General features: G+C 41.5%; 1 protein-coding gene across 4 annotated transcripts in view; it reads right to left on the minus strand.

The window, feature by feature from the left end:
* Nucleotides 1–24,411, minus strand: part of LOC137518305 (ATP-binding cassette sub-family B member 5-like) — a 96,740-nt gene that overhangs the window by 15,607 nt on the left and 56,722 nt on the right. For all 4 annotated transcript variants that reach the window (XM_068235974.1, XM_068235973.1, XM_068235972.1 and 1 more), the window contains 8 exons: nucleotides 24,211–24,372; nucleotides 20,730–20,882; nucleotides 18,120–18,263; nucleotides 10,662–10,766; nucleotides 9,749–9,826; nucleotides 8,828–8,911; nucleotides 4,382–4,585; nucleotides 179–279 (listed from right to left, as the gene is read on the minus strand). In XM_068235974.1, the coding sequence (XP_068092075.1) occupies nucleotides 179–279; nucleotides 4,382–4,585; nucleotides 8,828–8,911; nucleotides 9,749–9,826; nucleotides 10,662–10,766; nucleotides 18,120–18,263; nucleotides 20,730–20,882; nucleotides 24,211–24,372 (1,031 nt within the window). The remainder of the gene's footprint in view (nucleotides 1–178; nucleotides 280–4,381; nucleotides 4,586–8,827; nucleotides 8,912–9,748; nucleotides 9,827–10,661; nucleotides 10,767–18,119; nucleotides 18,264–20,729; nucleotides 20,883–24,210; nucleotides 24,373–24,411) is intronic.

A 24,411-nucleotide genomic window follows, 5' to 3' on the forward strand; every position in this document is an offset into this window, starting at 1 on the left:
TGCCCCGTGATTTGTAGTTATGCCCTGGGTCTGTCAGTTTTAATTTGATTTTTAAATTGTGATTTTTTTAAAAATAATTATTGATAGTTTGTGTGCATGTTCCGTATTCCCTTTGAAGGTGTTGACCCCTCCCCCTCGGCTGCCAATCTCTGCATATATAACAATACAACTATCTGACCTGTAAGGTTTCTGCAGGCTCTCTGCATACATCTCCTCAAATGTGCTCTCCCTGGTCAGTGACACCACCGTCCGGATGTTGTCCACAGCTTCTGTAGCGATCTGATTGTTCAGCCAAAAAAAAAAGTTACATAGTTACTTGGGTTGAAAAAAGACATACGTCCATCGAGTTCAACCAGAGAACAACGTCCATCGAGTTCAACCAGAGAACAACGTCCATCGAGTTCAACCAGAGAACAACATCCATCGAGTTCAACCAGAGAACAAGTTATCAAACATGGATTATTTTCAAATGCAAACCTGAAAAAATGTCTCATAGATATTCCCGTTGTAACCAGAGGATCCAGTTTAAACTCTTAACTCTAACTTACAAAGCTCTCCACAATCTCTGTCCCGTGTACATATCAGTAGTGTCCAAATACCAACCAAACCAAAATCTCAGATTTGCACATGACCTTCCATTGTCCTCCTCTAGAATTACTTCCTCGCATTCACGCATACAAGATTTCACATGTGCTTCAACCCTCGTCTGGAATCATCTGCCACAACCCATCCGTCACTCTCCAACCTTTGATATCTTTAAGCATGCCCTCAAAACTCACTTTTTCCGTCAAGCATACGCCCTACCTTAGGCCAGTTTCCCTTTTCACATCTGGTCAAGTTGTACTCCTATTAGATAACCTAAAACACATTGCCTGTAGGTATGTTTATTGTATACCTCACCTCTTGATCCCCCCCCATTCCTTTAGATTGTAAGCTCACAAGGGCAGGGTTCTCTCACTCTTTTGTGTCTTGGATTTTGTTACACATTTATTCATTTTTATTTATTTTGTCACAGTTACCAATGCTGTACTTTGTACCGATTCTGTACTTTGTACCAACTCTGTATTTTATATACTGGTATATACCATTGTCTGTATGATTTAGTACCCCATATTTGTTTACAACTTTGTACAGTGCCACGGAATATGTTGGCGCTTCATAAATCAATAATAATAATTCCCAGGTGGCTAGGCCTACTGACTATTAAGGGGCCTATTCATAAACAAAAGTAGTGATTTGCTAACAAATTGCCACTTTGTTATTTTACACTTTTAAAAATCATATTGCCTCCTTTAAGATCTCCATTTGTAAAAAGCTTTTTTTGTCTTTTCTTTTACATTGGCAATCAGTGCTTTAATCATTGCTTCACATAGAGGATGAGAGAAACCTCTATATTCTACTAGGAGAAGAGGAATCCACAGTGACAATCACTGCACACTATGTCACAGCATGCCACAGACTAAGAGGCGCATAAATAAACTGTAAACCTAAAAATGTCCAGGAACTACTAACCCACTGTACCCCTATCCCACCCCTTCCATGTCCCCAGGGCCGGCGCTACCATAGAGGCAAAGGAGGCAGCTGCCCCAGGGCCCCAGAGCTTGTAGGGGCCCCCAGTGGCTACAAGAGGAAAACAAATTTCAAATCGGCCTTATAGTTTTTGAGAAAATCAATTTTAAAGTGTCAAAGGAAAAAATATACACATTTAAAAACCTGCCGATTTTAATGGTTAATAGCAAATCCACCTTAAATGCTAGAAACCCTAAATTTGCAGGATATGTTAAGGAGATCATTAGGAATAAGAGGAAAAAACAATTTTTCAAAAAGACCTTATGGTTTTTGAGAAAACCGATTTTAAAGTTTCGAAGGAAAAAAGTATACTTTTAAATGCGGTAAATGTCACTTTTAGTAGCAAACCTAACGGTAATGTAATTTTACATGCATCAAACGAAAGCGCAATAAATTTCCTGATGGGGTTTCCAGGGGGTCTATACGCAGCCGCAGCGCTTTGGCCAGGGATCGCTATACAGCCGCAATATGGCTGTATGAAGATCCCTGGCATTTTTTCCTATTTTTCCAATTTTTTTTTTATGTTTAGAGTGTGGGAATTTAAAAAAAAAAAAAAAATTATGTGGGGTCCCTCCTTCTGAAACTTTTTAACCCCTTGTCCCCCATGCAGGCTGGGATAGCCAGAATGTCGAGCTCCGACCGTTTGGGACTTGACACCTTGACTATACCAGCTGCAAAAAAGGTCCCCTAATGCCGATTTTTGTTCCAGGGTATATGTTGGGGGGGCCCCCCAGGTTTATTTTGCCCTGGGGCCCCATTGTTGCTCAAACCGGCCCTGCATGTCCCCCATTTCCCCCTTCTTTGGCAATGCCTGTATGAATCTTGGTCATGCCAATAAAGCTATCTTTGATGATCTCCTACCCTACCCTAAAGTGACAATTTGCAGCTCCATGGACTTAGATAAAGGCTCAGACAGCTGTTCACCAAGAAAAAAAATGGCTGCACCTGACTTTAATTGTGGCTGTGGATAGCTACTATTTAAAATGGCAATGTATAGCAATAGGTGCAAATAGATGTCTGAAAATACTTTATTGTCTACTCTGCTCCACTGCAGCCAATAGCATTCTTTTCTTTCAAATTGGTGTTGGGCTGACTGCAATCCCCCTGCTTGAACTCCTTAGTAAATAAAAGCTTGTACATACGCTAGATGAATCCTGAGTGCCAGATCACCACAGACTGAGGCCTTTGTTCTCCATCGTGCACCGTATGTTGGCCCTCCTCCCCGCTCCATAACAACAGAGTGCCAGCCTGTAGGCTAGTGAAGCATCTGTACTGATTAGAACTTGACCCCAAACTGTTGTCTGTGGGATTGAGTCCCAATGCCTGTAATTGTTTGTGTGCACGCATCTCAACAGCCAGTCCATTGACTGCTAGTCCCTAAGGAGACATCACTTCAGCAGGGATTTTAGTTGGCTTCTTTCTCCATTATATGTACCATGTGAATCACCACATGACCTGGCAGACTGCTTAGTTGATTACCAGGGACAGGAGGGGGCAGTCAGGCTGTTGGTGGGGTGAAGGCGACCACCAATGATAGTGTATCTTCTAACATGACATTAACAAAATGGGCCTGATTCACAAAGCGGTGCTAACAGTTAGCACGCTGGTGAAAAGCCCTTTATCATGCCTAAACTCAGTTTAGGCATGATAAGTTTAGGTGTGATAAGTTTAGTTGTGATAAGTTTAGGCATGATAAGTTTAGGTGTGATAAGTTTAGGCATGATAAGTTTAAGCACCAACTGCGTTAGCACCGCAGTGCACAGCTGATCAAAAGTTTTGCGCTAGCAAAGTCTGGTGCACTTTGCATAGAGTTTAATGGTGCTGCTTTGCATGCGGGACTTTGCACACTATCTACACTCATCTAAACTTAGCATGCCTAAACTTATCACACCTAAACTTATCACACCTAAACTTATCACGCCTAAACTGGCTTTTCACCAGCATGGTGCAATGGTTATCATGCCTAAAGTCTCTAACTGGGTTAGCACCGCTTTGTGAATCGAGCCCAATGCCTTCAATGCAATTTTTGAGGCATGTGATTTAAAAGAAATACATTCACATAAGGCATTTAAATACAGAATCCCACTCATTTTTACCATCTCAAAACATCATCAGTATTATTCTGTAGGTTTCATTTTAATTTTTTCTAAAGCTCTCTAAAGCCTCGTACACACCAGTGATGAGTGAAAATGACAATATTTATTGTGCATTAATTTTCTCAAAATAATTAAAAATTTGACTTCCGAGCGAAAATGCCATCAAAAATAATTTTGTAATAAGTTTGCAGTTTTTCTATTTTGTTTTTGTGTTAAAATAATCGATTTTCATTTTCGTGCTAAAAATAGCAAATTTTCGCATTGAAAAGTCATTTTTTTTCTTTTCTTGAAATCAAAAATATCATTTTCTATAAGCAAAAATTCGCAAGCATCACTGGTGCACATGCCTGACTATAGTCAAGCATGTGTAGAGCGGCCCCCAACCACCAATCTGCAAGCGATCCACTGGGCGGATCAACTTGGCGAAGCAACGGCCAACTTCTTTGTACACGTCCATTCCCCCATATCGCTCCATGGTCCCTCCACCCCCACAAAGCAACAGAAAGAGTTGTCGACTGCACAGCTGAAAAACACACCTTTTTACATGTCGCCCAAGGGGATCCGGGGTCCTGAGTCAAAGGTGTGTACGCACCTTTAAGCTGACTGTACATCTGCAAGATTCCATATCCAGTCAACATATTAAGATATAGTTGACGTGTCTCATTTTACTTTAGGTGTATTAGTGATATAGAGGAAAAGGACTTCTATACCATTACCTTGCCTGCTTGCTGAAGTTGCTTCTTATCTCGATTAGCGAAGCCAGTCAGAGCTCTAAGCTCCAGAAACCCAGAGGCAAAAAGGACAGGAGCCATTGCCAGAACCAGCAAGGCCAACTCCCAGCCATACACGAAGGACAGTATAATGGAGGACCCAATCACAGCAAAGTTTTCTGCAATCAAACCAAGTCTGGATCCAGTTGCCTAAAGAGAAAATTTATATAAATTTACTAAATAACATAAACAAATTTTGCATATCCATCTTCTGCTTCCTCTGAACACTAAAACAGCAAGCAGAAATGAAACATAATCACATGGTTATGGACAGCCAATCTAAGACTTACAAATCAGTCATCTGATCACCAGGGCCGGATTTGTACTTTTTATCGCCCAAGGCCACTGTCACCATCTGCCACCCTTCAGTATAGGTAGTGAGATGACCCCTCCCCCCTTCCCTCTAGTATAGGTAGCCTGATGACATCCCCCCCCCCCGTGATATAGGTAGCCAGGTGACCTATACCCCCTTTCCCTTCACTATAGGTAGCCAGATGACTCCCTTAATCCCTCCTCCCCCCCCCTTTAAGTATAGGTAGCCAGCTCGCCTTCACACCACGGCAGCCATCAGCTCATCTCCAGTGCAGAAGGTTCCTCTTTTTTCCATCTCCAATGCTGCCCAAGTCCATAGCCACCAGCCACAATGCAAACGTGCACAGGGAACAAGGTGTCTGCTACACAGGCGGCTAGCAGCAGAGTACTGCGATCAGTTACTCGCCTGATCTCCTTGCATTACAGCATTTGCAAACTTGCAAATGCTGCCCCAGTTTAGCCTGCTGCTTTGGTGCCCTTGTTCCTGTGGTGCCCTAAGCCATGGCCTAGGAGGCCTTGGCCTAAATCCGGCCCTGCTGATCACATACATCTCCATGCATTCTTCTTTAGGAGATTAAAATTATCATTTCCAGTCTACAAGCAGCTGTATTACCATAAAACCTGGCAAATAGCAATTTTTAGATAAGACCAGCAATGGCAGCCCAGCCCTAATATTTCTCCCAGTATAGGTTCTCTATAACGCTATGAGGTATAACTTTACTTTTTATCAAAAATGTATTTATAAACATTTATTATTGTTATTGTGTACTGTATTTATATAATGTTGACATCTGCAGTTCTTTACAGAATAAATGTCACCAACTGTCCCTCAAAGGAGCTCATGTCATGATCTACTCCCTACCATAGTCAAACTTTAACCTCCCCATCATAGTCTAAGGCAAATCTGAGGGCACCAATGAATATATCATAACCTTCCTCTGATACAGGGGACTATACTTCAAATCAGGTGTTTTTTGTGGCTACACTTGTTATAGTTATGAAGATCATGATGGCCACACTTGTTTAATGACCCTTGTGAGTTGGGCCCCAAGGCCATAATGGGCAACAAGGGGAGGCAATGGAAGTGGGGGCATCAAAGCTTTGCAGGTGGGCCTAATTGTTGTTACACCAATGAATCTCCCAATATGTTTTTGGCAGTGTGAGGAAACCAGAGTGTCTTTTGAAATCCCACTAAAACACAGCCCTATTATGGGATGACTATAAGAAGAATAGTACTAAAGTGGGATTTGTTAAGAGGGCACAGTATTTTCTTCTAGTTTCCTTTTGCCTCACCCTTTTCCACCTTTTAATACACTGTTGCAAGAAATGTTCCAAGTAAACCAAAAAAGAATACCGCTCCACTCACAGAAGGGGGGGACAGTGCTGGAACAAGGGCTGCCCAGCCCGGACACAATAGCAAGCAAGTAGGGTCCGCACGATGTCTCCAGCATGTCATGTCAGTCGGAGTACTCTTTTATCTGATTGGGATATGTCCTGAATAAACTTTTGAATTGCGGAGACATCGTGCGGACCCTACTTGCTTGCTATTGCAAGAAATGTTATTATATAATAATATGGCAGAGATGAGATTAAGTGAGGGAAAGCTTAGTTCAGATTTGCATCAAAGAAACCCTGAACAGTGTGGGGTTATTCATGAAAAAAGGCCCATTAAAAGTCCCTGGAATTACATAAGCAATAATAAACAGTTTATAAACAGCCACTGCAATCCAATATAACTGAGGCAAGATGTGAATCTTACCACTTAATAGCAGAAAAATTGGTAAAAAACAAACTAGTACAGCCTTGTTGTATAATTTCTGGTATGACCCACCACAGATATTTGGAGTTGACTGCAGACGGGCTAGCAAAAAAGGGCGCACAGGGATAGTGGACAAAAAGGGCGCCGCCATAGACTGCAATGCAAAATATCGGCTATTCGGCGCCCGACAGGAAAAAAGGGCGCCCGAGAAATAGCGTTTTACAGGGATCGTGTTAACAAAAGGCTCCGTTTACAGGATAAAGTTTATAACAAATATCGTTTACAAGTTCGTTTTGACTTTGTATTATACTTATTTTTTCGTTTGTAAATTTCGCTTATATGAGTTTTAACTAGTTTTTTCGTTTTAAAATTACGCTTACAAACCTATTACAACTAAAATTTCGTTTACACTTCTTTTAGCATTTAAAATTTGTTTTCATATGTATAATGCTTAAATAACGTTTCTCAACCTGATTGTATTAGAAATACATCGCTTTTGGTATTAACTTTGTTTTTACACTTATAATGCGTTGATTATAGTTACTAAAATATCGCTTTAAATATTACTGTTATTTTAAGATTTCTAATGCATAAGTGATTGTAAGGTTATCTATTGTATTGTATGTGTATATATATTATATATACCTTTTTCTACTTCTAATATTATTAATGTATACGTGATTTTAAGGCTACCTATTCCATGACAAATATATAAATTATTTTATTCATGTTATTTGGAGTGAAGTATTTTAAGTTTAAATATATTATTGTTTATATGTGTTTAGCGTGTTTGTGCAGTGGGGATGGTTAGGTTTAGGCATTACTAGGGGGTCTAGGGGTTAGGGATAGGTACAGGGAGGGTTAGGTATAGTTACAGTGCAATATACACCACCAGAGGGGTGGTTAGTTTTAGGCACCACCAGGGGGGTCTTAGGTTTAGGCACCACCAGGGGGGTCTTAGGTTTAGGCACCACCAGGGGGGTCTTAGGTTTAGGCACCAACAGGGGGGTCTAGGGGTTAGGGATAGGTACAGGGAGGGTTAGGTATACTTACAGTGCAATATACACCACCAGGGGGGTGGTTAGGTTTAGGCACCACCAGGGGGTGGTTAGTTTTAGGCACCAACAGGGGGGTCTTAGTTTTAGGCACCACCAGGGGGGTCTTAGTTTTAGGCACCACCAGGGGAGTCTTAGGTTTAGGCAGCACCAGGGGGGTCTTAGGTTTAGGCACCAACAGGGGGGTCTTAGGTTTAGGCACCAACAGGGGGGTCTAGGGGTTAGGGATAGGTACAGGGAGGGTTAGGTATACTTACAGTGCAATATACACCACCAGGGGGGTGGTTAGGTTTAGGCACCACCAGGGGAGTCTTAGGTTTAGGCACCACCAGGGGGTCTAGGGGTTAGGGATAGGTACAGGCAGGGCTCTGTATGAGAGTAAGGTTAGGTATAGTTATAGTACAATATATGTCATATATACAATTTATTAAATTATGTGTATTTACACAAAGGGGGGGTCTAGGTGAGAGGGATAGGGATAAGGAGATATATCTGTGACCCTAAAGTTAGGTATAATTGTAGTAAAATACCTGTAAAACCTACCATTCTAATACTATGCTTAATACAAGTGTAAATAGCGGTTTTTTTCTATAGACGCTATTTGACGTTTTATTTCAGAATTCGTTTACTGTTATAGACGGTATTTTGCCATTTTATTTCCGTTTATTTAACCTATTTAGCACTAAATTATCGTTTATAACATATTAAACGAAAATATGGTTTTGCATTCAAACGTACAATTTCGGCTACACTCCGCGCCCTTTTTTCCAGGCGCCCTTTTTTGATAGACGCGACTGCAGATGCCTGACTAAGTCAGTGGTTGGTAGACTGATGAACACAATAACCCGGAACTTGAAATACAGGCAGGGCCAGATTTCTGGGAAAGGCCACTGAGGCCTGGATCTTGGGTGGCTGCTGGCCTGTGACATGGAATATAAATTGCTGTATATGGAGGAGGAGACTGCGAGTAGACGAAGGAGGCTGTAAATGGGGAGCCACACATGGAAGAAGGGACCTGCCCAAGGCAGCGATATATGAAGGAGAGGGAATTGTGTACATGCAATGTTATTCATGGATAAAGAGAGCTGAACATGAAAGGTTAGCAACAAGAAAGCTGGCTTAGGGGTGGAAAATGTATTAATTCAGCCATGAACACAGGTCACTCAGTGCTGGACCTCTACTACAAATGGCAAGTTTCCAGAACCTTCTTTGGACAGCATCTTCAAGACTCAACAAAAACAACAAAAGCATATCTGGTGGTCTTACAGTTTGTATCTGAGAAGCATCGGTGGCGAGTCGGGTTGTTAGAGCTCCTGTGTTATTTTTCTTGTCATCAAACCAAGAGATCTCCTACAAGAAAGAAAAGAGTATAGCGAGTATAATAATAGTATATGTAGTTTACACATAGGCTATCATTCATAAAAGTGTGTTCAGTAAAAAAATCCAGGCGGGAAAATACAGCATTCGGTATTTTAGACTTCTGTGTGCTCATTCATAAAAATGTTTACAGTTGCGATAGCACTGCGGTTATTTTCCGAACTAGGCTGGCGGTAGGCTGGCGTAACATGAAAAGCTGTCTGAGTTGATACATTTTCTCCGTGCAGAGACAGTCTTACAATAAAAGAGGCAGCCCCAGCTTCCCTTTAGATGTGCAGTTTTTTTTTAAATTGCCTCTGTTTGCCTGAATCTGCACTGAATCTGTCTATTAGTCTTTCTAAACAATCTATTTAATTGACACAGCTTAGAAGAACTTCAAGAAATGTTACACATGCAGGCTTTCTGATGTGAAATATATCTGAAAACAGGTACCCAAGAGGTTAAAAAACACAGCCTGGGTATTCTGGAAAGCCCTTTTTTGTTCTGCTCTCACTGCTGCTGCCTGGGAGGTCTGTCTCCATTAACTTAGCTGTTATCCGCATGCTTATTGCCTCTTCCAAGGGATCGGTATTCTACGTCCTGATATCTTTATGAATTGACATTTAGTGACATGTGTTGAGATAATCACTGCACAAGACGGTAATATATTGCTCTGCTCGGGAATGTCAGCTTTTCATGCGGTAACAGCTTTTATGAATGTACATTTTGCTAAGTGCTCGGTAACGTCAGCTGTTTTCAGCATTACCGCATGCGGGAATGCTTTATGAATGATAGCCATAGAGATGAGGGAGTTGGTACTTCTATACTAACCTGGCGTAACATCGCTTTGAAAGCCATCTGTCGTAGCCGCATTGTGAGAACTTCCCCAGATCTTCCAAACATAAATCCCTGTCAACACAAATATATTGAAGTAAGGATAGATTACCTGGATTCCGATTAAACTCCTCTTTCCCCCACCCTCAGGAGCATTAATGAGACTCAGGAGAAAACAGAAATGACATGCATACCCCCACTCCTCCTGGGGTCATTATAGGCTGTTGGAGGGCAATTGGGGACCTTCCTCTTGATTGAAAACTTTAAAGGGGCACTATGGTGAAAAATTGTAAAATTTTAAATATGAGCAAACAGACAAATAAGAAGTACGTTTTTTCCAGAGTAAAATGAGCCATAAATTTCTTTTCTCCTATGTTGCTGTCACTTACAGTAGGTAGTAGAAATCTGACAGAACCAACAGGTTTTGGACTAGTCCATCTCTTAATAGGAGATTCTCAGGCTCAGCAGGGTTTTAATTCTTTATAAAGATATTCCCTAAAAAGGATTTAAACAATGATGCTGGCCAGCCTCCTGGAACGCTACATAGTTTTTTGGCAGTTGGACAGAGCAACTGCCATTCACTAAGTGCTTTTAAAAATAAATAAATCCCTGAGAAACCCCCATAAAAAGATGGACTAGTCCAAAACCTGTCGCTTCTGTCAGATTTCCACTACTTACTGTAAGTGACAGCAACATAGGAGAAAAGTCATTTCTGGCTCATTTTACTCTGGAAAAAACTTACTTCTTATTTGTTTATGTTTGCACATATTTTAAATTTTACAATTGTTTTGCCATAGTGCCCCTTTAAGGTGGAAAGAGGCAAGTGGATATACTGGTAGATCCCATTTATTAATGGGGCCCTAGGTATTGATGAAACACTACATTATAAGCCTAATATAAATGTTTTTACCTGCAAGAAGAATGTAAAGAAGGACGCTACACCGAGCATAGCAGTTATGAGGGAGTAGAGGTTTGTTTCACGTTGTATTAAATCGTTATCATTAGTTGCAAATACCTATAATGGAAATACAAGATTGTTAATAAAGATTATATATGTCCACGGACACTGTCAGGCTACTGATGATTGTGGCACCATGTGGGCTCTCCGGATAACTTTCAAAACACATTTAAAAATAAATACATATGAGTTGCTTAATGGGTAGTGCAAGTACATACTGAGAAAAGCAGGAAAAGATCAAGCCCAATAGCGACTTGTAACAATCAAAATCATATATTTTATTAAAGGAGAATACCCTACACACCATTTAAATCTAAGTAGAAACAAAGCAATTTTAGGTAGCTGTGTAATAACTGAGGTTGGCATCAATACACCATATAATATGGACAACACAACACTGCACATACGATAATGCTGGAAAATACAAAAATAGGACTGGTTAATATAATTACATATATAGCCTGATAAAAGGAATCTCTATCTATCTATCTATCTATCTATCTATCTATCTATCTATCTATCTATCTATCTATCTATCTATCTATCTCAGGGGCAAACGCAGGATTTTTAAGGGGGGGGGTTCCTGAAAGGTCCAGAAGCACGTATGTCCCCGAGTGCTTCCGAATACAGGTGGCTCCATACTGCCCATGCACAAAAGTGCGCTGGCGTATTACGGAGCTGCCTATCTTTGGAAGTACTCAAGGACACGAGTGTTTCTGAGGGCTTCCGGTAGCAGCAAATGTGAACGGGGTACAGCGCTGGAACAACTCCCCAAGAGAGGAACAGGAGATAGACTTAGTTTGGACAATTCAGTGGAATATGCCACATAGTGTCACATAGCGCAAGAGCTACCCATATGATGCAGGGATATATGCATCTGCGGAAGATGGCGGCGCTATATAAATACTAAATAATAATAATTTGCCTCACCAGGATTCCACTTTTATTTAGCTTTCCTGTATGACAAGAACACACAGCCAGCTTTAGGGGAAGAGGGAAACAAAGGTGAATGAAGGAGGCTGGTGCACACCAAGAGTGCTTCTGAGCGTTTTTCAAATCAACAGTGATTTGAAAAGCGCTTGACTAATGTTACCCTATGTGGGTGTTCCCACAGCAGCGTTGTGATTTTTTCAAAATCGCAGGTATACTGCATGTAGCATGTTTTTGAGCAATTCATTCAAAAATCGCTCTGAAAATCACTTCACAAAATCACACTCACAAATTGCTAGCGATTGCTATTGTCATTTTGGCGTTGCACTAGCCCAGAGAGAGGAGTGGAGAAATTGAGAATAGCCTAAGATGGAGCAGAGAACTTATCTGTATTGCAGTCCCACATCAGACAGGCTACTTGCCTGTAATCGGACTCCTGTCCCTGTCAGTCTCTCACACAAGTCAGAAAGAAGCCCTCCTGGAGTCTAGGGACTGTCAAAAACTTTTCAGCTTGTTAAACACCTTACCCACACATGCAGTCATTATAACAATGGGGAGAGACCAGACAGATGTTTGCCCACGGACCCTGAGTCCAGGCAAGCTCTGCATCATGCTGTGCATATTTACCAGCTTGCCTGCACTCTAATTTCATCATGTCGGACACTTCTGTGCTGTGGAGAGTCCAGGACTCCATAATCAACATTCTCTCACTGCAGGCTGCATCTTCTTGTGAGGGAAGCTGGGCTGCTTCTCTCATTCTATTAGCTGGAGGGAAGCACCAGAAGTAAGAATGGAGGGAGAATGAGGCTGTTTATATTATGCGGGCTTCCCTGGCTGAATACACAGCTCAGTGCAGGGGGGGAGGTTCCAGACACCCGGAATAGCCCCCTCAGTTCGCCAGTGTATCTATCTATCTATCTATCTTACTAGTTATCTATACTCTATCTATCTACAGTATCTATCTACAGTATCTATCTACAGTATCTATCTACAGTATCTATCTATCTATCTATCTATCTATCTATCTATCTATCTATCTATCTATCTATCTATCTTACTAGTTATCTATACTCTATCTATCTACAGTATCTATCTACAGTATCTATCTATCTATCTATCTATCTATCTATCTATCTATCTATCTATCTATCTATCTATCTATCTTTATCTATCTATCTAGCTATCTTTATCTATCTAACTAGCTATCTTTATCTATCTATCTAGCTATCTATACTCTATCTATCTATCTATCTATCTATCTATCTATCTATCTATCTATCTGTCTGTATAATTATATTAATATAATTACATATATAGCCTGATAAAAGGAATCTCTATCTATCTATCTATCTATCTATCTATCTATCTATCTATCTATCTATCTATCTATCTATCTATCTATCTATCTATCTATCTATCTATCTATCTTACTAGTTCTCTATACTCTATCTATCTACAGTATCTATCTATCTATCTATCTATCTATCTATCTATCTATCTATCTATCTATCTATCTATCTATACTGTATATACCAAAGCAATGTGCCAAAAAGGTGTAAATGCTTTAAGACAATAAGGTTGAAGAAAGTGCTTAATAAACAGAGTAACTCAAGGCTATATAAAAACAAGGAAAACATTAATACAAAATCAAAATCCATAAAAAAGTGCAAAAATACAGAAATTAAAAAAAAATTCATGATAAGCAGACAACTAACAGGGTATAAAGGTGCATGAGCGCAGATGGCGTGACCCCAGTGTAACAAATAGTGTTGTGCGAACGCACTCATTATCACTATTTAAAGAGACTAATTAAGCCAGTTAAAAATTGTGTGTTTACCTTTTATTTAGCTTAAAGAGAACCAGAGACAATCCTAAAGAAAAGATTTTATACATACTGTACCTGGGGCTTCCTCCAGCCCCATACACACGGATCGCTCCCACGCTGCCATCCACTGCTGCCTGCAACTACGAGAACCGGCTCCCCGCTCTTCGGTCAGTCGGAGCCAGTCTAGCGGAGGAGAAGTGCGCTCTTTGCGTAGAGGGCGCACTTCTCCTGCGTAGCCCGGCTCCGATGACGTCAGCGACGAGAGCCGTTCTCGTAGTTGCGGGCAGCGGAGGATGGCGGCGTGGGAGCGATCAGTGCGTATGGGGCTGGAGGAAGCCCCAGGTATGTATAAAATCTTTTCTTTAGGATGGTCTCTGGTTACCTTTAAGCATGTTGGTCCCTGCTAAAATGTCGCTATCCCGTGGCAGAACGAGGGTTTTTTTACCCCCAAATCCTAGGGCAAAAATGCACGACTTTCATGGTCGTGGATTTTGCTGCCCGGGAAGGCAGAGCTTTGGGCTGTAGCTCTGCCTCCATTCGTGTCAATCTGCCTGCGGATCTCCGCCTCTCTCAGTGAAAGGAGAATGAGAGGGGCGGAGAGAGACGGCGATCAGCAGGGATTGACGCGAGTAGAGGCAGAGCTACAGCGCAAAGCTCTGCCTCTACAAGGAAGCGCTTCCCGATTTTTGGCCAGGGGATTTGGGGGTTATAAAACCCTTGTTCTGCCGCGGGATAACTGCCTTTTAGCAGGGACCTACATGCTTAAGCTAAATAAAAGGTAAAAACCTATTTTTAAAATGGCTTCAGTCTTTTTTTTAAGCACTAAACAGCTGCATGGGGTGTTTCATTTACCTCTGATATTTCCTCCTCTCAGCTCAGAGAAGGAAGTGCTGGGGCTAAATGAAGTGCACCCCATTCAGCTGTTCAGTGCTGAATGCTTCCCGAACACTGCAATGCCAAATTCGAACAACAAAACTAATGACGACAAATGCATATAGAGAACCGCTCTACAATACATATGTAAATGATACATTTTTCAACCATTCATATAGTTATAACCCCATCAGTTAGCAGCAGTTGCCATTTTAAAGCCATATAAAAGCCTTACATAATATTCAATAAAAACATGTTTTCCTACTTTTTATATGCCATACGGTTATCGTATTTGCATTTGTGCATCAGTATTATTAAAAATTACAAATTCCTAAAAGTACAGTTTTTTGCTTTGAGAACTGACTTTGAATTTTATTAATAACTGGTTTTATTCATTATGTATTGAAGGCAGAAATGCTTTGAGTTTCTGTCTGTGTCCAGGAGCTTCTGCACAGTCAGAGAATGTGTCACATTCCTCACTTGATACAATTAAGTAAACACAAGATAACATTATCACCACTTCGAGGTGCGTCCAGATTTCTCTGCACTGAACTTTCAAGTCCTGTGTGTAACCCTTTGAATGCTGTTCTCGTAAAAAAAAAAAATGCTGGTTGTATATAATATGCTGTAAAAAATGTTTTAGAGTAAAGAAGAAATGCTGGGTTTCATTCTGCTTTAATAGAGTATGGGAACGGCGTCTCAATGTAACAAAATGTATCTACCAATCATATAAATCCAATGGTGGCCAATTTATTCTTGGGGTGGTGGCAACGGGAGTGAGTGTGGGGCACATCAGTGGACCGGTACCACCCCCATATTTTAGGGTGGTATCGCTTTACCGGTGATATCCTGATTGTATGGTGGGGTGTCGTTGGGGGGTGACCCAGGTCCCTCTGTGAGAGATTTATACAGGAGTTAAAGGATAACCGAGGTGACAAGTGACATGATGAGATAGACATGGGTATGTACAGTGCCAAGCACACAAATAATTATGCTGTGTTCCTTTTTTTCTTTCTCAGCCTGAAAGACTTAAATATCAGGTATGTAAGTGGCTGACTCAGTCCTGACTCAGACAGGAAGTGACTACAGTGTGACCCTCACTGATAAGAAATTCCAACTATAAAACACTTTCCTAGCAGAAAATGGCTTCTGAGAGCAGGAAAGAGGTAAAACAAGGGGAATCTCTACTCAGTGAGGGTCACACTGTAGTCACTTCCTGTCTGAGTCAGGACTGAGTCAGCCACTTACATACCTGATATTTAACTCTTTCAGGCAGAGAAAGAAAAAAAGGAACACAGCCTAGTTATTTGTGTGCTAGGCACTGTACATACACATGTCTATATTGGTAGGTGAACAGAGGCGCCAGAAGGATAAAAGTACATAACATTTTTAAAAAATTGCTGGGAGGAAGTGGTGGACTCGCCTCCGTTAAAGCAGACACCAAGGACTGTAAATGTATAGATATACACATTTATTGCAAATACCCCAAAGATGCAACGCGTTTCGCGGGCACAGCCCACTTCTTCAGGCAATAAGCAGGGGATAAACAACAGCAATTCAGTTATAGCAAGCAGAGCACCTTTACAGAGGTGCTCTGCTTGCTATAACTGAATTGCTGTTGTTTATCCCCGGCTTATTGCCTGAAGAAGTGGGCTGTGCCCGCGAAACGCGTTGCATCTTTGGGGTATTTTCAATAAATGTGTATATCTATACATTTACAGTCCTTGGTGTCTGCTTTAACGGAGGCGAGTCCACCACTTCCTCCCAGCAATTTTTTAAAAATTTTATGTACTTTTATCCTTCTGGCGCCTCTGTTCACCTACCAATATATTTGAGTCCACCCCAGGTGGAGGGGTGATCTACCCCCTTTCTTCCTATCTACAGAGAGCGACTTCTTAATCCTGAGTGAGGACAGGTCTAATCTCCTCACCTGCCTAATGAGTGGTTACCTAGGTGGTAACCCGTGTTTGTGAGTATTACCATCTCACTGTTTCATTTATCCAATCAATTTTGACATACTACACTATATTGGGCTCTCGATTTCTCTTCAACTTTATACACATGTCTATCTCATCATGTCACATGTCACCTTGGGTATCCTTTAAGCACCATTGATACAGTAAAACATTAAGATGACTTTTGTTTCAACGCAGAGGTCAATTTCTTGGACATTACCACCACTTCAATGGTTGGAGAGTCACAATTATCCACTAGGATTTTTTGGAAATAAACAGCCTCCTCCACTTTATCCTCCTTAGAGGTAATCCCGAGTCAGGCTCAGGAGAGAAATCCGAAAGCTCAGGAGCTGCTGCAGATCTCTCTGTGGTATGTTTTTTTCTTGTTTTTAGGGTCTAAAAGCTTGTGAAAAAATTGCACGCCTAAATCTGGAAATAATCATAACGCCAGGGAGGTTAACTCTCACTATACCCAGACCCTCAAGAAAAATATTCAATTTCTTTTTTTCTCAGTCCCTCTATATGCAGAATTAAGTAGTCAATGGGCTTCTACCCTCAATGGAATGTGGGCTACCTTTGCTGAAAAAAAAACCTCTCAGGTTGTGTTACCAAATTGGAGAAAAGTAGGATAGAAGAGTGAAGTGTGAAGAAGGCAGAAGGCCAGCCAAGAGCAGGCTGGTGAGAGGCGCAGCAGAGAAGGGTAATAGGCTAAAGTCAGGATTGGCATCTTGCAGAGAAGGATCAAGGTCAGGACTGGAAGCTAGCAAAGAGAAGTCAAGGTCACAGGTTGAGATCAGGGCTCTTTCACATTAGAGCTCATTCCCAGCGTTTTAACGCAAAGTCAATACTTTGCATTAACCAAGTTAAAAGGAAAGTCCGTAGACTTTCATTTTACCTTTCACACCCGACGATGCGTTTCGGTGCGTTGCGGTTCGACGCACTCGGTAGCTTTTAATCGTTGGGAGCCAGTGTTTCCTCGTCGGGTGAATTAATAGCTACCCTCGCTGATTGTGTCACACCGCAACATCCCGACGACACGACGCAGGCTGTATAACGCGTGCAGGAGAACGGCTCCTGCACATGTTGACAGACTGAAGTGGCAGAGCAGGGTCAGGGACAGTCTGAGGTCAGGACTGACAACTTGCAGGGCAAGATCAGGCACTCACAGGAGCTGTGAAAAGCAAACAAGTCAGTCACCAACATCACACATGTGTCTGGGGAGGCACAATGGAGGAGGAGCCAGAATATGATTGTCATGAAGGAAGGAGACTGCCTAGGGTGCTAGCCCAGCAGAGAAAATACATTTTACTTTTGTAATAGTGTGGAAAGGGGTTAGAACCTGTTTTGTATTTTTTTATTTCTATCCTGCATCATCACCAGTGAAATTTCTATCACTTCATGTCCAGAAAGGAAGTGTGGAAATGTCTCCAAAAGAGACAGATATAGCAGCACAGTACATAAAATAGTTTTGGGAGAGTAGGTAAAAGTTACAATCCCTGAGCAATTTGTATTGCTGTTCTATCACTCATTCGCTGTCCCCTGGACTACCAGTTGGTATATATGAGTCAGAAAGCTACAAAGTGGTCCCTGTGACGAGAAGACATGGAATTATTCTCCATTGGGGAGACAGACAGCAATAAATCCCCCACCCCTCAAACATGTGCCTGACCCATTTTCATAAACAGTAATTCAAAACTAAAAATTAAAAAAAAAAAATCTAGCTGGAAACTATGCTTTACATTGAGAGACACAGCAGAAATCCCCTGCATTGCATACAGGCAGTAGTTTTTTCTTTATTATAACATACATTGAAGTGAAAATACTTACAGCTACATATTTGGAGAATAGAATGCTGAACCCGGGATGGGCTCCTCCGTTGAGAGCGGCAGCAAGGGTTCCCACTAACATATAAGGCCACTCTGATTTATTTAACTGAAGGAGCCTGAAAAATGAAATATTTGGAAGCTCTTTCTGTAAGAAAAATGAGACAAGCAATAAATGCACAGGCAGGATGTGCTGGTGAGTTCTCATACGGAATCACAGTGTGACATAACATACAATCAAAGCCTATTTCTTATTCCCATTTGCTTATACAGTATATAGTTATCCTAACGTCTTTTGTACTAGAGTAATGTTGTCTATATAAAAATCCCAAGTCCCGCCCCTTTCCCCCCCAAAAAGTTCTTTAATTAGGAAAATTAGCTATTTTCATTTTGCAGTTAATGAAGTATGCACACCAAAGCTCCCCTTTTTCAGAGGGACAGTCCCTCTTTGGGAGTTAAATCCCCCTGTCCCTCTTTTTTCTTCATTTGACCCTCTTTCAGTGACTGATTGACAGATCTGAGTATATATATATATATATATATATATATATATATATATATATATATATATATATGTTTTCTACTGAAAAAAAGTGTTTAATTGACTCTAAATCTCATTTTCATGATTTAAATAGATATGTTTCTTATTTTCAGTTGATAATATGAAAGAAAATGAACCAAGATAGAAAGGGTTATTGTGGTTTGAATTATAAAACAATGTACTTTTCTTATGAAATCATTATTGTGTGCGTGACTAAGGATGTTCCAGGGGTGTGATTAGGGGTATGGCAGGGGTGGGGCTTAAGAGTCCCTTTTTCCTATCTCAAAAAGTTGGGAGGTATGATCACTGCCACGTTGGATGATTAAAACAAGGAACAGTAAGAGCCCCAATAGTGTAATATGTACTGGTAAATGGTTACTAGATAGAGTAAATATTAATACTCACAAACCAGGGTTACAATTAGGCAACCACTGTAAAGGCAGGTGGGGAGATTTTCCTGACCCCACTCAGGAATAAGAAGTCGCTCTCTGTAGATGAGAAAAAGGGGGTTCAACCCTCCACCCAGGGTGGACTCAATATTATGCAGGAGAACAGAGGCGTCAAAAGGATAAAAGGAAGCTAAATGAGCTTAAAAACCAATTTCTTGGTAAATAGAGGAGGTAGTGGTGGACTTACCTCCTCCAAGTAGACACACAACGGCTGTAGTAAAGACAGTCAATATATTTTATTTATGAACTCCAAATATGCAACGCATTTCGCAGGTTTGATCCCGCTTCACCAGGCAATAGCAACGGAGCAATAGCATATGTGGTCAGTAGAAGAGCCAGGTGCCTGGCTCTTCTACTGACCACATATGCTATTGCTCCGTTTTGGAGGAGGTAAGTCCACCACTACCTCCTCTATTTACCAAGAATTTGGTTTTTAAGCTCATTTAGCTTCCTTTTATCCTTTTGGCGCCTCTGTTCTCCTGCATAACGTTGGATGATTAAGCTGAAAGATCTGTGATCTTTGGCTTAGTAAATCAGGTCCAAAGGCTATCTTCAGCCTAAAAAAGTAACTTTCATAAGAGGAGAGTGAGCAGGCTTTTATATTTATCTGAGTTAATAGATTTCCCCTACATTCCTGTTGAGTCACCAAAAAACATGAACAGGGTAAACACAAACAGAACTAAATACAGTATACTTATGTTAGTAGTGTAAAAAGCTGTTAGAACAAATGTTAGGCTTTTGCTGCTGGCTGTGTCCACATTAAGAAGACTGACCCATGGGCTGGAGTCAAACTTTAAAGTGTAACTGTCTGGCATAAAATAAAACAATCAATTCTTTATTTTTATCTGGTAAACAAGTAATAGGGATGCTAACCAGGCAATCCAAAAGTTAAAATCACTATTACTTTTCTTGTTGATAAATAATCATTCCCCAGTTTACTTGACTTTTATTTGGTGCATTACCACATAAAGGATGTTGCAGGGCATGCTGGGTTGTCCTTTTTTTGCTTCTCTACTTTCCGACTTAACTAATGCAGCCTGATTGGCTGAAGCTTTTTTCCCTCCTGTTTTCTCCTCCCACACCTCTGTTCATCTCTGATTGGCCAATATTTCTCATGCTAAGACAATGCACTTTCTATAGTAAAGAAGGGCAGGCAAAGCAGGCAGAGGAGAGTAAGGGTGGAAAAAATTACATCAGGATTGGCTTCCAAATAGCCACAGTTAAAATGGGAAATGCTAAGAAGGATTATTTTTTCTTTTACTGTAGAAAAATCACTACAATCAAAACGTGGACAGCACAATACATACGGTATGTTATGTAAGTAGAGCAAGTATTTATCTACTTATATATGTGTTTTGTTTTCTGAGATAGTATGGCTGACAGCTCCTCTTTAAATGTTCTCTTAAAATTGTGACACCAGAAAGGAGACTCTGCGCTATGCAATACACAGCTACACTTGCATAGAATTTACTTCAATACTATACATTCCAATCTTTTAAGGTTGAGCATATCTTTTGACATCTTTAACCATAATTTGAAATAGTAAATATTGTCAGTCAAGCTGATGTACAGCATTTATTCACAGTTCAATAGTACATTATCTGTGCTCTAATAAAGGGAGTACCTCTTCCACTTCCTCTGGTACGTCTTCCTCCTCCCCACTGTCAGACGTGGAGAATTTTCCAGAAGATATGTTGGAGTTTAGCCTCTGCATGCCTACAAATGGCTTATCTGGTGATCCTGGTTCTGCCTCACCTTCCACTGCTGTTTGTATGGTCTGAAAAATAACAACAACAGAAAAGAGCTAACTTTTTGTTGCAATATACAGAATGAAAGAGTCTACTCACACTTAAAGGCCCACTATCATGAAAATCGTAAAGTTTTAAAATACATCTAAACATATACAAATAAGAAGTACATTTCTTCCAGAGTTAAATGAGCCATAAATTACTTTTCTCCTATGTGCCTGTCACTTACAATAGATAGTAAAAATCTGACAGAAATGACAGATTTTGGACTAGCCCATCTCCTCATGGGGGAGTCTCAAAAGTATCTGTATTTTCAAAACAACTCAGTGAATGGCAATTGCTCTGTCCTACTGCCAAATTAGTGTGCAGTGAGCAGGAAGGCTGGCCTGTATCCTTGTATAAATCCTTTTCAGTGAGTGTATTTAAAAATAATAAAGGCCATGCTGAGAATCCCCCATTAAAAGATGGATTAGTCCAAAACCTGTCAGTTCTGTCAGATTTCTACTACCTACTGTAAGTGACAGTAACATAGGAGAAAAGTCATTTAAGGCTCATTTTACTCTAGAAGACACGTAGTAGCTCTTATTTGTACATGTATTTTAAATGTTACAATTTCTTGTGAAAGTTGCAAAAAAAAAAAAAAAACCTGTAAAATTTAAAATGTTAATTACTCCTACCTTAAAATGCACTATAAATTACTTTTTTCCTATGTTGATGAACTTCCAGTAAGCAGTAAAATGCTGACAGAACTGACAGATTTTGAACTAGTCCATCTCCACTTTGAAGAGTCTCAGTATTTCCTTTATACTTTATAAACGAACTCCCTGGAAAGTATCTATACAAAGGTGTCAGCTTCCCTACTTGTTTGCACACTATTGTGGCAGTTGTACTTAGCGACTCCTGTTCAGTAAGCGCTTTTGTATATAAAAAAAATACCTGCGAATCCAACATGAAGAAATGGACTATTCCAAAACCTGTCCGATTTCCACTACCTACTATTATTGACAGCAACATAGGCATTTTTTGCAATAGATGTCCTTTAAGATGTACAAGGAGGGCAGAGACACCACGCTGTGGAAACTGCATTTGAAGTTTCCGCAGGTAAGAAATTGGAGGACAGAGATCCAGATGGGTGAATTGCTAGAAGGAAGACTAGCAAAGTCAAAGGTCTCTTTAGATTCCTGGTCACAGAAAGTATAAAGTTATGGTAGTAGAAGAGAAGCAGAAATTGCTGGCACTGCAGAGACCATCACACATCCAAGAGAGAAGAGGGAAAGAGGAGGGGGGAGCGCTACACAGCCTCAGACGGAGGTATATGCGGAGTGCATCTTCAGCGTGCTCAGGCCAAGGTCACAGCGTAATTTAAGAAAGGAGAAGAAAGCGCCGGCACTGCTGTCATACACTTTATTTCAATATTAATAAAATCGTAATCCATACAAATTGAAGAGACACATACCGTGGGTGGCTGTGGAAGATGCGGTGGGTGCGCGGTGGGTGCAGAGCCTGACGGCCGTTTCGCGCGATATGCGCTTCTACGGAGGCTATACCAGTAGCCTCCGTAGAAGCGCATATAAATCGCGCGAAACGGCAGTCAGGCTCTGCACCCACCGCGCACCCACCGCATCTTCCACAGCCATCCACGGTATGTGTCTCTTCAATTTGTATGGATTACGATTTTATTAACCTCCCTGCCGTTATAAAAAATTGCTGCGCACGGCAGGGAGGGTGTTTTTTGGCATTATTTTTTTTTTTTTAGCATGTAGCTAGCCTAGCGCTAGCTACATGCTTCCCCCCTCCCTGCGGCGTCCCTCCGAATGCGCCGATCGCCGCCGGCGCATATACCCACCCGGAAATCCCGTTCTGAACGGGATTTCCAGGAGGGCTTCCCCCGTCGCCATGGCGACGGGCGCGATGACGTCACCGACGTCATCGGCCTTCGTGACGTCAGAGGGAGTCCCGAACCACCCCTCGACGCTGCCTGGCACTGATTGGCCAGGCAGCGCACGGGTCTCGGGGGGGGGGGGTGGCACCCTCTGATGCGGCGGGTTGCGGCGAATCGGCCCGGAGCGGCGGCGATCGTAAGTTACACGCAGCTAGCAAAGTGCTAGCTGCGTGTAACAAAAAAAAAATTATGCAAATTGGCCCAGCAGGGCCTGAGGAATCCTCCGCGGCAGGTTACCCCGAGCTGAGCTCGGGATAACCGGCAGGGAGGTTAATATTGAAATAAAGTGTATGACAGCAGTGCCGGCGCTTTCTTCTCCTTTCTTAAATTAGAAAGTATAAAGTGTCTACACATCTTCCGCCACATAAAATAATCATTGCAACTAGTTGGGCGACTCTCAAACAACTACTGGCAGTAGACTTAAAGAGAACTTCAGCCTAAACAAACATACTGTCATTAAGTTACATTAGTTATGTTAATTAAAATAGATAGGTAATATAATCTCTTACCCACCCTGTTTTAAAAGAACAGGCAAATGTTTTTGATTGCATGAGGGCAGCCATCTTTTTGGTTGAAAGGAGGTGACAGCCAGGGAGCATGAGACACAGTTCCAACTGTCCTGTGTCCTGATCACCTCTCCTAGTTGCTAGGCAACGAGAACAACAACATCAGAAATCCCATCATGCTTTGCACAACATCAGGGGAAAAATGGCCAGGAAGTTTTCTTTGATGGGGCGGAGCTTAGCTTCTGTGCAGCTAAAAATGAGGCTTTTGTAAGAAAAACTGAGTTCTGATGCTGTGAAACTGTTAAATAATCAACAAACCTTTTCAGTGCTGCTGAGTAGATTTTTAGTCTGGAGGTTCACTTTAAGGCTCGTACACATGCCTGACTAAAGTTGGCTAACGACCACCTCAGCCAGTAATCAGGCGTGTGTCCAGTTCCCCCTCAGCAATGGCCAATTGCTTTGTTCACGCCGCTTCCCTGCCCCACGCGTGATGTCACACAGACGCTGCTCTGTTGTCCTTCCGCCTCCCAGTATAGCAACATAGTGCATCGTCAGCTACACAACTGACACACGTCTGTGCAGTCCGGTCCATTGGTGTACGCACACAGTGAGTACACACCATTACATTAGTAGTGACTGTCATTTCTCAATCTCCAGCCACTGGGTAAAAAGAGGTTGCTTAACAACTTGTTGCAAAGACTAGTTGCTGCAACAAGGTCCGGCCTGTGACATCATGGCCCTTACGGCACATCACACAAGAGGATTTGTAGATGTGACAAATCCCTGCAAGTCACACTCCTAGGCAAATCATTTCCCCAAAGTATTAAAATAGCAGTGTGTGTGCGTGGGAAGGGTGATTGTACAGGTAGATAAACTCCTGATGTCTATCAGTTCTCCCAATAGCAGTACCTGAGCTGTTGCCAGTGAATGATAAATTCCTTCTTTCTTCATTAGCTCAGAATGGGTTCCTTTTTCAGCCACAGAGCCTTTCTCTATGACCACAATCTTATCTGCAGTCCACACTGTGCTCAGACGATGGGCAATGACAATGGTCGTGCGACCCTCACTGGCCTGAAAAAGTATATACAGATATAATGCAGGTTCAGGTCA

Source organism: Hyperolius riggenbachi, chromosome 5 (assembly GCF_040937935.1).
Source record: "Hyperolius riggenbachi isolate aHypRig1 chromosome 5, aHypRig1.pri, whole genome shotgun sequence".
NCBI lineage: Eukaryota > Metazoa > Chordata > Amphibia > Anura > Hyperoliidae > Hyperolius > Hyperolius riggenbachi.